The following is a 15,168-nucleotide window of genomic DNA, read 5'->3' as shown; positions in this document are numbered from 1 at the left end:
CTGATGGTACCTTGTATACCTCTCATCGAAAGAACCAAAAGATTTGTAGTGTATTCTTCCTCATAGTCCAACCACTCTTTGTTCTTAAAATTTAAAGACTAGCCGAGAAGGGAAGTTTGTGCATAGCTCTGCTCCAACAAGATAGCAGGGAAGTACAACAGGATGACTCCACTTTTACCCTGTCACCATTCAACCAAGAACAGCGGGAACATCGGCAGGCCTCGGAATTTGAGAGGAATATTAATAGCTTACATTGAGAGAGCACTTCATAGTTACACTTTCCTCATGACAGCCTTGAGAAGTGAGTAATACAAGTATTCATTATCTTTGCGCAGGGGACAAATCTAAGGCAATTTGCCCATGGTCACATAGCTACTAAGTGGGAGTTCAACTCAGATTGACTGAAATCAAATGCAGTGCTCTTCCTGCTGATAGCTAACCATAGTAACAACAACGTGTTAAGCTACATTGATATACTACTTAAAGTTTGCAAAGCATTTTACATGTTACCTCATTTGATCTTCATGACAATCCTGGGAGGTAGGTGCTATTTATCTCCATTTTACAGATGACAAAACAGGTTCACAGTGGTTTTAAGCAGCTTGCCCAAAGTCACACACCTCCAAGTCCAGCACTCTATTCACTATGCCCCACTAGACCAGAAATTTTGACCTCAACCTCCTCAGCCCATTTGATGGTAGGAGGAAAATACATCTGCTTGATTTGCATTAGATCCGGTAATAAAATTTTTGACATAAACATAATGAATAATTACTACATTTTTGGTGATGAGAGAAAACTGAAACTTACCCAACCCTACTAACCCTCAATAATCCAATAGAAAAATCTCAAATTTCACTATGATCATCAATAGAAAGTATTAATCTTATACCCAATGTGTACATAAGATAAGTGAAGGAAACATATACAAAATTAAAAGGATACGGTCCACAATTAGCAATCCAAAATTCCATAGAAGTAAGACTGAAAGAATAAATGTTGGCTTCTCTGTAAGTTCTTTCCCAGCTTTTTTCCCCTCTATGCATTTACAGCACCTACAGGAAAATATTTGGAAGGAATAAGGCAGAAATATCAATGACTTCATTATTATAAAAACAGGCTATTATTTTAGAATTTACAGGATGACAGGATTTTAGAATTAGAAGGAAAAACTTATGGCAACTCATATTTCTGAAGAGCTTTTGAGGTTTACTTCTTTTCAACAATCCTGTGGGGATAGTACAAATATTATCATCCCTATTTTGCAGATGAGGAAATTGAGTGATTTGCCCAAAGCAATAGAGCATGGAAATGTCCAAATTCAGAGTGGAATTCAGGTCTCCTGACTTTTAAGTCTAGGACTGTTTCCATTATACCTCACTAAATCTCAGAGATTTTCCAGTCCCACTTCTATCCAAATCATGAATTCTGAACAAGGAGTCAACTAGCTTTTAATTAATTTACATTTAAATGCTTCTATGGAAACATAAATGCTTAAGAAGTAGCCGGGCATAATGGAAAAGTCACTGGAATTGGAGTCAAATAATCAGAAAATCGAAAAGCAATAAGGGATTTTAGAGGTCACCTAGTCCAACTTGTACATGACCAGTAAGAAAATATCCAGTCTTTGCCTGAAGACTTCCAATGAGGGGGAACTCACTGACTTCTGAGGTGGTCCATTTCAATTCTGCATGGGTTTAATTTTTAGAAAGTTTTTCCTTATATTAAACCCAAACTTTCCTCTTTGCAAGTCCATCTATTACTCTTTTAAACACCTAAGACAGCTATTATGATGTCCCCTCTGAGTCTTCAAGTTAAGTATCTCCAGTTCTTCCAGCCAATTCCAGGAACTGAAATCAAGCTTATTTGTTTAAAATTTATAGACTCAACTCTGTTCCCAGGATCTTTTCAGTCCTATAGCACGTCTCCCATTCTTCATGATTTTTCAGCAGTGAGCTACACCATGACCTTTGAAAGATCACTTGACAGAAGTTCAGTAATCACAACTATCAGTTCTTTTAGTACTCTGGGGTTCAGTTCACATTCAGGTAGAGAAAAGAGAGGCAAAATAAGACTTGAAGAGTTACTTCTTTTCTCCACCAACTGTTAAGGCCCACTCCTCTGAATAGGGGTACTTGTCAAATCCCTTCTTAGTTGAGTCGTTTTCAAATCCTTTCTTTGACCTCTTTCTTTGCCCAGTAGTTAAAAAAAAATGTTTTTTTTACACTATATTCTACTCCATATATCTCCATTTAATCCATATGCATAAAAAGACTATAAAATGTCTTGCTAAGATTTAAGCATTCTATTCTATATCTGAGGTATTCTATTGACCTACCAGTTTGGTTACCTATCCCAAAAAGGAAATAAGATTAGTTTGGCTTGACTGGTTCTTGATAAAGCTATACTGACTTTTAGTAACCAGAGATTCCTCAGTTTCTAAGTGCTTACAAATCACTGAAATACTGTATTCTGGAATTCTACTAGGAAAAAGACAAGCTCTGACACCAAAGAAGAAAAAAGAAAAGGTGCCACCATCTCTTCTTTGCTCAATTTGTGGGGAATATGAGCGTGAAACACAATGTACTATCAGATTGTCTCTTCTAGCTCTTAATCTAAGATATGATGCTCTAACAATGCATTGGTTAGTTTTGTCAAACTGTTTTCTTTTTTATTCTTTGTCAGAGGGTATGGCTGTCCGGGGAAGGGAAAACATGAATGATAGATTTGGAAATACAAATGATATCAATAAAAATTTTTAAAAGTCAAACTCACAGGTCTATAATTTGTAGAGTTCACTTTGTATTCCTCTTTTGAGAAATGAGACATTTGCCCTTCTTAAATTCTGTAGCATATGTGCCATTCTCAAAACCTTTTAGCAATTACCAACTAGCTCAGCAATCCCATCTAACTGTTTTTTTTCAGTACTCTAGCATGTAGTTTGTCTGGGCCAATGCATAGAAGGCAGTATTCTGGTGGGTTTTCAATACATGCTAACCATTTTTGTTCTGTTCTTTTTCAACTAAGGACCAATTTCCTTGTAAGAGAAAACAGAAACAAAATAATAAGAGTTGAAGAGTTTCCTTTCTCACCATTTTCTATAATTTACTGTCCACCTAAAGCAGTGATCCTGTCCTCTCTTTGATCTTTCTCTTACCTTTAATAAAACTAAAAAAACAACAACAACAAAAAAACTCCTTATTGGTAGACTTGTCACCAGCTTCTGCCTTTCCTGTGGTTTAGCACTAATAACACAATTCTCATAACACTGTATTACTGCTTGTATTCATTCTTTTTTACATCCATTTTCTCTACATATATTTTTAAAATCTGAGTTTGTTGATGGATCTCCTGTACATCCACATTGGTTTCTTTAGAGAGTTTATCCTTTTCTCTTCTCAATGGAATACTTTCTGCATGTGAATTCAGAATTCAATCTCGAGAAAACTTATTATTCCACCTGAATCAACCTCTTGTGCAAAATATTAGGCCAGAGGTGTCAAAAAGTGGCCCATATGCAATGCAATCTACTACACTGCCAAGTGTGACCCATGCCAGACTAAAAGGTAATGGGGGCAGGGAGAATAAATAAATAATACAAGAAAACACAAATAATATTAATATATGGTTTTCCAAGTTAAGAGGCAGCCTGCAGAGATCCAAATGTATGGTTTAGTGGTCCCTGAATATATCTGGGTTTGACACAATTATATTAGGCATCAAGTCTTCCTTATCTTTATTTTGAACCTTTGGAAATCTGTTTTATCCAAATCTAGGACGCACATAAGACTACGCATAGCTTTTCACTCCTTCTCTATCATGAAATCTATGATAGAGTGGTCACTTGCCTCCAAAATTCCTATATTCAACAATTCCTTCTTAAACAACCAGTTTCTCCTTGTTAATGAAGAGTAAGCCTTATTGATTCCTCTACCTTTTGAAGAGTAAAATTATCCTCAAGGTAAGTCACAAATTTAAGAACAGCTCCGCTCTTTAGTGATAATTGGGGGAGATTTCAAGAAGATATATGGATAGCTGAATCCTGGGACCTGGGTTCAAATGTCAGGTCTGTTACTTTCTACTTGCATGATCTGTGGCAAATCATTCTTTTTATTAGGCTTCAATTTCCTGATCTGGAAAATGAACTAGATGATTTCTAAGGTCTCTAACAGCAATAAATCCTATGATCTAAGTGAACTACTTCCTTAAAAATAGCTCCTCCATTCCTTTTTTCTATTGATTGGTCACATGGAGGCTCAAGGATGATTTGAAAAGATGACCTAACATGTCCAATTAGTCAGTAATGAAGACCGAAAAAGACCTCAGAAACAATTCTACTCTACTTTTTCTAAGCCATGTTGCCTCTAATGAATATTTTCAACATAGACCTTTTTATTTTTAAACTAACCATAAAATTCTGAGAATTTGGAAGGCACAGTATGTTTCGTATCTTCTTAAAAGTGAAAATGTGGAAAAACAGGTTATCACGGACTACTTTACAGTTATACTGACAAAATTAAGAACAGGACATATTGTCAACTCTGGATTATCTGAATAATATCCAAATCACTTATACTTGAATGTAGAATGGATTTTTGTAGCTATATATTCTAGAAACTTACACGTTTCAAACAAAATAATTTTAAATTTTGGAGGCACTACACATTAATTTAATTATTTCTATTTTCTCCTTTGCTTAATTTATCCTAACTGTTGGGTAGAAAAACATTTAAAGTTATTCAACGTAGTTGAAGGTCAGTACAATTACTGCCTTCTTCATGAAAGCATTCCCTAGATCCCTCTAGCTAGTAGTAGCATATGACTTTTGATTTCCCCTTTTTTATAATTCCCTAGTATACTCACTCATATTCTATTTTGCATTATAGTTAGCTGTGGACCTGTCTTAGCTTTCTTCTAGACTGTAAGCTCCTTGAGGGCACAGACCATATTTTATTTATCTTGTTTTCTTCACCAGTGTCTAGTATAGGACCTTACACATAGTAGGTCTTTAAAAATATCTGTTGAATAAAAATGAATGAGTATTTGCTGTCTGATGTATAATTTCCCAGGGAGGTAAATCAAGATCTTTGGTTTAAAAGAAATAATAGCTTATATTTATATAGTGTTTTAAAGGTTTGTAACATACATACATACTTTGTAATAATAATAGTAATAATAATGATGATGATAGCTAGCATTTATATAGCATCTACTATATGCTAGGCACTGTGCTAAGCTCTTTCTATAAATTTCATTTGATCCCCAAAATAACCCTGGGTGGTAGAAGTTATTATTATCCCCATTTACAGATGAAGAAAAGAAGTAATGGGAGATTAAGTGGCTTGCCCAGGGTCACATAGCTAGTAAGTGTCTGAGGCTGGATTTGAACTCAATTCTTCCCTGGCTTCAGGCCTATGGCTGTATCCACTATACCACCTAGCTGCCTTAATTTCACTTGACTGAAGAAGAAAGTTCAGACCCCATTCCTTCCAGCTACTGAGACACTGTATATGGAATGGTAATTTCATAAGTTGAAAGGAAAATTTCCCTCTAAAAAGCAAATGATGTCACTAGCCAAAGTTGACCATACTTGACATTTTCTTTTCCTTTGTTTTCCTTTGTCGTTTTCACTATAGTCCTCCAGTAAAAAAAAAAAAAAAAGCCTTTTCCAGGAAGAGGCTGTATGGCATGCTTGGAAAGGGTAAGAGGTTTATTATCCTAACCTAGGCTCAAATTCTGTCTCTGTTACTTACTATGTGTCCATGGGCTGGACCATGGGTAATTTCCCTTTTCTGGGCCTCTGTTTTCTTCCCTGCAAAATGTGGGTGGTGGGAGTATACTAGATGTTTTCTAAGGTCCCTTCCAGCTCTGACATTTTACACTCGAAGCTGAGATCAAACACTAATAATTTTCTTAGACTTTATACAGCACTTCTCCCCCTACTTCTTTTATTTATTTATTTTTTTAGGCAATTGGTATTAAGTGACTTGCCCAGGGTCACACAGCTAGTAAGTGTCAAGAGTTTGGTCTGAGGCCAGATTTGAACTCAGGTCCTCCTGACTTCAGGGCCGGTGCTCTATCCACTGCGCCACCTAGCTGCCCCCGCCCTACTTCTTTTAAGTCCTTGTGATTTTCTACTTTGAATATCATTACCTGAATTTGTGTCACATCCTTCAACAGCTTGTTATTTTCATTTATGTCTAATTTATCCAGCTAAATGTCTAGAGCAGGGACCTACACCAAATACAAATTTACAAATTTTTTTTTTTTACTTCAACTACACGTTCTACATAATATACCACATAGTTTAGAATTTCTGGAGCCCTTGCTGCCACAGGAACTTTGTTGTTAAAACATATGACATCAGAACAAATTAAACTGTGAAACACTATTTTTCCCTCCACCACACAAGAATATAATACTTAGACTTACTCGTAGACTGAATATATAAAGAGGACATCTGTAAAGATGACAGAAAATCTCTGGAAAAGGACTGTTCTAGGACTGGCATAATTCAAGTTCTGTATATTCAGCATCTCTGGGTCAAAAACTTTGGCAATGTGTGACAGTGTATATTCAAACCATGCAAAAAATGGAGGGTAATCCAAAGTCCACTCTGAAGTTGCCTATAGTCAAAGGGAGAGAGAACACACACACACACAAACAGACACTCAAAATCAGACATGAAAAAAATAAAAGCAAAGTGGAAATCTTTTAAAAATACATCACTTTTTAGAAAGTAAAATTAAATCAAACTACCTTTAAGTAGGATATAAACCAATACAATGCAAGCCCCTCATAGAGTTAAATGCAAATGCCATGTCCTCCAGGAAGCCTTCCCTGATCTCATTTAGTGATACTTTCCCTTTCAGATGTCACAGAGTACTTGTTTAGGACCAATGCACGCCTTAAGTAAAACTGTGTTGTTGTAACAATAATCTTACATCTGCAATACAGGGCATTCTAAGATTTGTCAAGAGTATTTTCATTATAACTCTGCGAGGTAAGTAGTATAAACATTATTTTCTTCATTTTATCGGTGAAAGAACTTTGTGACCACTGTGACCTGACCACTGTCACAGAGCTGGTAAGGACTTGAAGCAGGGTTTGAACTTAGTTCTGCTGACTCTAAGTCCAGCACTTTCCACTATACTACACTTTTTTATATGTCTTATGTTGACCTGTGCCTTACCCCACAACTAGACTTTAAACTCTATGAAGGCAGAGACTATATCTTATCCAAACTCTGTATGGCACCCAGTAACATCTCTAACATTCTAGGACCCTATGACATTTTTTAAAATTGAATTTTTAAAAAATTTATTTTTAGTTTTCAACATTCACTTCTATAAGATTTTGAGTTCTAAATTTTCTCCTCCCCTTTCCTCAAGATGGCAAGCAATCTGATATAGGCTATAAAGGTACTCTCATATTAAACATATTTCCACATTAGTCATGTTGGTTAAAGAAGAATTAGAACCAAAGGGAAAAACTATGAGAAAGAACATCCCCCTCCCCCCAAAAAAAGAGAGAGATCAAATAGTATGCTTCTATCTGCATTCAGACTCCATAGTTCTTTCTCTGGATGTGGACAGCATTTTCCATCATGAGTCTTTTGGAATTGTCTTTGATCCCTGCATTGCTGAGAAGAGCTGTCTATCAAAGTTGGTCACCACACAATATTACTGTTACTGTGTACAATATTCTGGTTGTGTTCACTTCACTCAGCATCAGTTCATGTAAGTCTTTACACGTTTTTCTGAAGTTCACCTGCCCCATCATTTCTTATGGAACAATAGTATTCCATTACATTCATATACTATAACCTCTTCAGCCACACCCCAATTGATGGGCATCCCCTCAATTTCCAATTCTTGGCTACCACAAAAAGAGCTGCTATAAATATTTTTGTATACGTGGGTCCTTTTCCCATTTTTATGTAAAATCGAATTTTAAAAAATTATCAAGAATTTTTCTGCCACCCACCTTCCCTCTCTTTGAAAAATTAAAAAAAACAAACATACCACCTTTTAACAAATAAGCATAGTCAAGAAAAACAAATTTCCACACTGTCCATATCCAAAAATGTATGTCACTAATGCACTGTTGGTGGAGTTGTGAACCGGTCCAATCATTCCAAAGAACAATTTGGAGCTATGCTGAAAAAGCTATTAAATTGTGCATACCCTTAAATCCCATGACAATGCTATTATATGCCCCAAAGAGATGAGAGAAAGACCCATATGTATAAAAATATTTATTACAGCTCTTTTTGTGGTACAAAAGAATTGGAAACTGAGGAGATGCCAATCGATTGGGGAACAGCTGAATAGGTCATGGCATAGGAATGTGATAGAATTCTATGGTGCTGTAAGAAATGATGAAAGGATAGTTTCAGAGAAACCTAGAACGACTTGTCTGAACTTATGCAAAAAGATAATCAATTTTGAAAGACTTGGGATCTTTGATCAACACAATGACCAATAACAACTTCAAAGGACTCCTAATGAAACATGCTATCTATCTCCAGATAGAGAGTTAGTGGACTCAGTAAAGACTGAAATGTATTTTCTGTTCTTTCTTTCTTTCTTTTTTTGGACATGGCTAATACAGGAATTTGTTCTGTATTTCTATACATACTGTAATAGATTTTGTTTTTCTTGCCCTCTCAATAGGTTGGGAAAGGGAAAGGAAAAGAGAATTTAGAACTGAAAGTAAAATAAAACTGAATTTTTAAAAAAGACAATGTAAGTTTCAGAGTTGTGTTGAACTATATTGATACCAACAAACTGCTTGTTTTATGTTCATTAATTTAGTTCTATCTTGTTAAATGCTGAGGGTTTTATAGAAGATATTTTGTATGTTTCTTTTTGTTGACAAACTTAATCTGTTTAAATTTACAGTTCAAAAAAAAAAAAAAAAAAGGTGTACATACTTCCAAACTGTGAAGAATGGTCACAGAACCACAGGTATAGGATGTCATAGGTTTAAGATCTATATGAATACAACCACAAAATACTGTTTACAGAATTAAAGACACACCTAAATAACTACGGAAATGCTAATTGCTCATGGAGCGGCAAAGGCAATATATTAAAAAAGACAATAGTATCTAAATGATTATCTCTTTTAGGGAACAAAGAGGTATATTAGGACCTTAAAACGTTTAATGCATGTAAAACAAAATAAGTAGAACCTGAATTGTATACATGTTACTTATAGATATATAGTTTATGTTAACTCTAGCTGTGTGTGTGTGTGTGTGTGTGTGTGTGTGTGTGTGAGAGAGAGAGAGAAAGAGAAAAACAGAGAGAGAGTGAGAGAGAGAGGAAGAGAGAGAAAGAGAAAGAGAGAAAAGAGATTTTGGACATTCTTACTATGGCTTGTACTGTGCTCAATTAATGGTTCTGACCTCACTTTGTAATCAGGACTATCCCAGGTAGTACCCATGGTAATGTTTTACCAAGTGCTCTTTTGATGGTCATTGGTGTATCCAGGGGTCACCTTTGACCAACAGGTGGGAATGTTAATGAATATTAAGGGGTCCCCTGAACTGGTCCTTCTGAGTTGCCATATTTCCCAGAAACACAGGACCCAGAGTATGCAAGAGGCTCTGGATGTGTCAAGGATGACAGCCCTCTCTCTCCCAAAGCTGACATAATTTGCTGTTTGTACCCCAACCTGGCCTCCCTGTGTGTTCTTGAAAAAGAGAAAATCGACAAAAGTTGTAGGAGCTGCAGGAAAAAAGGCATACTAAGATACCATTGAAGTTGTGATGGCTCCAGTCATTCTGGAAAGCAATTTGGAACTATGCTCCAAAAGTTACCACCAAAGTGTATGTGCCCTTTGACCCAGCTATACCTCAACTTGGTTTATACCCCAAAGAAATAAAAGAAAGAGGAAAAGAACTTATACGGACAAAAATGTTTAAAGCAGCTCTTTCTCAAGGTAACCAAAAACTGGAAACTAAGGAGGTGTCCATCAATTGGGAAATGGTTGAAGAAATTGGTCACTTAATCTCTCAGTCTCAATTTCTTCATTTGCAAAATGAAGATAATAATAGCACCTACTTCCCAGGGTTTTTGTGAGGATAAAATGAGATAACCTTTGTAAAGCACTTTGAAACCTACATAAATGCTAGCTATGATGATGCTGATGATAAAGGAATTCAATGGAATATTATTGTGCTATAAGAAATGCAGGGAATAGTTTCAGAAAAACTTTGGAATAATTGTGAAGTGATAGGAACTGATGCAGATTGAAGTGAGCAGAATTAGGAGAACAATTTATATAATAACAACATTTTAAAGGCAAACAACTTCAAAAGACTTAAAAAATCTGATAAGCGTAATGACCAATCATAATTCCAAAGGATCTATGACAAAACATAGTGCCTACCTCCTGAAAGATAGGTAATGGACTTAGGGTACAGATTGAGACATATATTTTTTGGACAAGGCTAATAAAAGAATCTGGTTTACTTGATTCTGCATATTTGTTAAAGGGGTTTGGTTTCTCTCTTTTTCAATGCAGGAAGGGGGATACAAAAGAGAGAAAATACATATTTGTTAATTAAATTTTTTTAAAAATACTACAAATGACCACACAGATTGGAAAGTCAGAGACTGTCAGATGCAAAGTTGCTTTAGGGGATATCTAATCCAATTGCCTGATTTTATAGGGTAAAAAGAGCCCTACAGCGGGAGGTGAAGTCCCCTGGGCCACCTCTGAGAAGAGGAGCTAGTTTCTTGGGAAAGCCCTAGGCTTCTTTAAAATAAAGATGCCAAACACAGGAATACACAGAAGGGCAATGAGGAAGAAGAGCTCTTGGTGAAGGCTGGAGACAGAAGGCAAACTGAAGCCCAGAAGAGTAAAGTAGCTCACTCACAGTCATGCAGTTAGTTATTAGCAGTATCAGGACTAAAACCCAGGCCTCCTCATGTGTATACCATTGCTTTTTCTACTGCAAACTATGACGCTTCAACAATAAAGTTCAAGGACAGTCCCCCTTATCCAAGAATGAAGACAGAATGCAAAATGTTACTACTCTTCCACTTTTTTTTTTTTTGGTGAGACAATTGGGGTTAAGTGACTTGCCCAGAGTCACATGGCTATTGAGTGTTATGTGTCTGAGGCGGAATTTGAACTCAGGTCCTCGTGGTGCTCTATTCACTGCACCACCTAGCTGCCCCTACTTTTTCAATTTTAATTATTAAGAAATTTTGAAGTGATTTACTCAGAAGCAGAATCCTGAAAAGAACCAAATTAAACTTTTATTTTGTTATTTAATGGAAGAGAAATTGGATAACTAGAATAATGAAGGAGGTTGAATCCATGTTCAAAAAAGAATTCGTTTAAGGCACGGAATCTGCCTGGTCTGGAGAAGAGAAGACTTGAGAGGATATAAAAGCATGCTAAACAGCAGCACAATAAAGGGAAAGCTGACTGACTCCAAACTCAAAAGACCTATTTCCAATCCTGCCTCTGAGGCTTAACTTGTGTGACCTTGGGCAAGTCATATAACCTCTTTGGGCCTCACGTTCCTCATCTGTAAAATGAAGCAACTGGACTAGACTCAGGTCTCTTCCACTTCCTAGATTTATGATCTTATGGTATTTGTTTTCAGATATTTGAAGGGCTGGCATGAAGGAATTAGAGTTGCTCTGTTTGGCCCCAAAGTGCAGAAGTAGGAGCTACACGTAAAAGTTACATGGAGGCAAATTTAGGCTCGATGTTTCAAAGAAATTTCTAAAAATTTGTCAAAAGTGGAACGGGCTATCTTTGGAGTAAACAGGTTTACCCTCACTGGAAGTTTTCAAGTAGAGGCTAGTTGGCCATTTGTGGGTATTCTCGCTCAGGTATCAACTACGGATTCCTTCCAACTCAGAAATTGTGAGGTTCTGTAACTGAATTAGGTATTCCTGGAGACTATTTTCTCCTTATTTATGCATATTTAGGTTGTATCAAATCCCCCACTGGAAGAAAGGTAACATATGCTTAACATTTAAAAACAAAACAAATTTTACCTCATAGTACCATCGTGATACTGGTAAACTGTGAGTGATGGCAAGCCAGTTCCTGTGTACTTCAAAATCTGTAGAATAACTACAAAACAAACAAACAAAAAACCAACAACAAAACAAAGCCATTTCATAAAGAAATTAGACCTATGATAAAGAATCTTATACTGTACTTTGGTTTCATATTCCCATTAAGGGGCTATAATATTTCCTAATACAAAATTTATTCTCCTATAAAAAAGACATTAAATATATATACATGTATATACATATGCATATACATATATATATCTAGCTTTATAACTAGTTTTGCAATATAACACTATAACAATTCACTTATCTAAAGGTCAGACTTGGGGCAACCTCAACATCCTAAAACCTAATCATAAACCCATGAATAAAGGGTTTTTGCCTTTAACCAGGCAAAACAACCACCATAAATCCCAGACATTTCATTCCAAGTGAAGGGCTTTCACTCAAAGGCTAGTCATACTATTTTACGCACAATTCTGACAAGCTTAGTTATTAGTTTCTTAGTATACAGTAAGCTAGGAATAAAAAAATCTTGCTGTACAGAGAAGTGTCAGGTGACAGTAAAAGCATAGGAAAACAGCCTACAAAATTAGATATAAGGACTAAAAGCACAGCGGTCTGGGGTTATTTTCACATTGGAGCAAGCAGGCCTACACACTTCAAAAACCTCTAAAGACATAAGTTAAATAAAATTATATAAAGCTTAAAGTAGGAAGAAGGCCCTTTTAAGGAAGTTAGGGATTTTAAGAGGAAGATGTTGGAAAGGAATTAATTCTACATATGCAGAACTGTTTGTTCAGAGGTATGAAGGTAGAGGACAGAATGTGGTACAGGAACATTAGCTAGCAGGCCAGTTTGGCTGAAACAGATGCATGACGAGTAATATGAAATAAGATTATAAATTCAGGGGGTGATGGATTGTGGAAGGCTTTAAATATGCCACAATGAGACACTTGTATTTTACCCTGGTGGGCAAGAGAAATGTGACATGGTCAGATATGGTTTTAGAAATGTCAGTGTGACAGATAGCATGTAATCTAATTAGGATGTTACTGGAATGGTACAGGCTAGAGGTGAGGAAGAGATGAGCTAGGATGGTGGTGGCTGTGTAAGTGAGGTAGGCGGATGCAAGAGATATTTATGTAGGTTGAAAAGATTTGACAACTCATTAGAGGTGGGGGCTGATGGAAAGAGAGAAAAGTCATGGACCACGATAAGGTTGCAAAAAACCATCCAAGTCAACATAGTCATATTACAGAAGAAATTGTGGCCTAATGAGGTTAACTATATACACGGATCGACTCCAGGGTCAAATATGAATTCTTCAAGTTAGCATTTAAAGCCACTGATGACTTACTAGCTGTGTGACCCTGGGCAAGTCACTTAACTCCAATTACCTAAAAAAGCAAAATAAATGTAAAAAAGAAAAATAAAGCCCTTGATGGTCTGGCTCTAACCTATCTCTTCAGGCTAATTTGCACTCTACAATCCTATTAAACAAAGGTGTTTAATAGATGCTTACTGACAGATTGGATAGTGCTGGAAGGGCCCTCTGAATAGTGTCAGAGCTGGGAGGGGCCTTAGAAGGTGGAGCACTAGAGTTAAAAGGGAGTTTACAACGTGGAATGTGAGCGCTGGGAGGGAGCTTGGATGGAGGAAGGTCAGAGTTGGTTTCGTCTGTACCCGGGGCTTATTAGGGCACTGGCATACAGCAAAGGCTTAATAAAATGCTTGCAGGATTGCAAAAAATTGAGGCAATTTAGTGTGGCCGGGCTTAGACTCAAGAAGACCCGGATTAAAACGCGACCCCCAGGCACTTACTAGCTGTGTGACCCTGGGCTTAATGGGTTACTTCACCTTCCTGCCTCAGTTTTCCCGCTTGTAAACCTAGGACTCGGAACTTGATAGCTTTTGATCTGAACCCAAGACCTCCTCGGCAAGCGGCAGGGGAGGCCGGGGAACACTGGGGGGCAGACGCTGCGGCCCCCGAGGATCGAGGGTCTCCATCCCCTCACCCGGATGTCCCTCCCCCTCCCTCCCCTGCCCAGGAGCCAGGGGTGAGGGTGGGGCCGGGCCGCGGCCCCCTAGCCCCAAGCCTTCCCGCCCTCAGGACCCGGCCCGCTCTCCCTCCGAGCCCCTTACTAGGCGGGTATGAGGAGGCATTTGAGCAGAGACACCCCGAGCGCCAGCGACAAGAAAGCCCGGCCGCCGCCTCTGACAGCGGCCCCGGACGCCGCCATTGTGGCCCGCTCCCGCTCTTTCAATCAACTTTATCAGCAGCTCCCAGGAACACAGACAGCGCCCAGGAGACAGCCTGGACGCATGCGCAGAAACGTTCTTAGCGGGCGCAGGGGGGGGATGGGCTGTTTTGAATTTCCCGCATTGACCAGCCCCCTCCCTTCTTTTCCTTCTTACCCCCATCCCCCACCTCGGTTCAGCCCCGTCAGAGAAGGGCTCCGCTGCACCTGCGCCTGGGCCTCCTCGTGACTCCTGCGCAGTCCCTGGGCTGCAGCTGCAGACGCAAGTCATCGCAGTCTTCTCGGTGGTGCTTCCCATCCCCTTTTCTACTCACGCAACCCCGACCTTTACGGGGAGATCATAGGTTTAGAGCTGCGACGGTCTTTGCAGGCCGTATGGTCCAACCACCTCATTTTGCCTATGAGGAAACTGAGGCTTGCTTGCCCAAGGACACAGTGAGGAGAAAAGCTGGTATTTGTACCCAGGGCTTCTGCCTCTAAATCCACAGCCTTTCGGCTCTGTTGGAGTGAAATGTGGGGTGGTTGAGATTTTACATAAATACAACACATCACCCCTTCACCCCACTGTGCCCACAGACCATCTTTTGCCTTTCTTTGTATCCACAGTGATTAGCACGGTGCCTGGCACGCAGTAGGTGCTTACTAAATGTTTACTGACTGACTGATGATTTGGATGTAGGATGACCTAAATTCAGAAATATACACTCAAGTGACCATTCAAGACTAAACTCAAAGGGATTAATTTAGAGGATGGGCATCTGTGAACCCTGGGGTCCTAATATCTCTCCTTGACCTCAGTGTGTGCCCATGGCTTCAATATTTGCGAATTTGTTTTTAACTTAATAAGCTAGCACACA

The 15,168-nt window shown here is 38.2% G+C and overlaps 1 protein-coding gene across 2 annotated transcripts in view; it reads right to left on the bottom strand.

Moving 5' to 3' along the window:
- The window catches only part of ALG8 (ALG8 alpha-1,3-glucosyltransferase), a 41,873-nt gene extending 27,569 nt beyond the window's left edge, over window positions 1-14,304 (bottom strand). For both annotated transcript variants that reach the window (XM_027848251.1, XM_027848252.1), the window contains exons 1-4: window positions 14,196-14,304; window positions 12,027-12,105; window positions 6,433-6,626; window positions 946-1,055 (exon numbers count right to left, since the gene is read on the bottom strand). In XM_027848251.1, coding sequence (XP_027704052.1) covers window positions 946-1,055; window positions 6,433-6,626; window positions 12,027-12,105; window positions 14,196-14,293 — 481 coding nt within the window. In that variant the 5' untranslated portion in view covers window positions 14,294-14,304. The remainder of the gene's footprint in view (window positions 1-945; window positions 1,056-6,432; window positions 6,627-12,026; window positions 12,106-14,195) is intronic.
- Window positions 14,305-15,168: the final 864 nt, after the last annotated feature.

This window comes from Vombatus ursinus, unplaced genomic scaffold (genome assembly GCF_900497805.2).
Source record: "Vombatus ursinus unplaced genomic scaffold, bare-nosed wombat genome assembly UNPS02005659.1, whole genome shotgun sequence".
NCBI classification, from domain to species: Eukaryota; Metazoa; Chordata; class Mammalia; order Diprotodontia; family Vombatidae; genus Vombatus; species Vombatus ursinus.
This window is presented reverse-complemented; position numbering and strand designations above follow the sequence as displayed.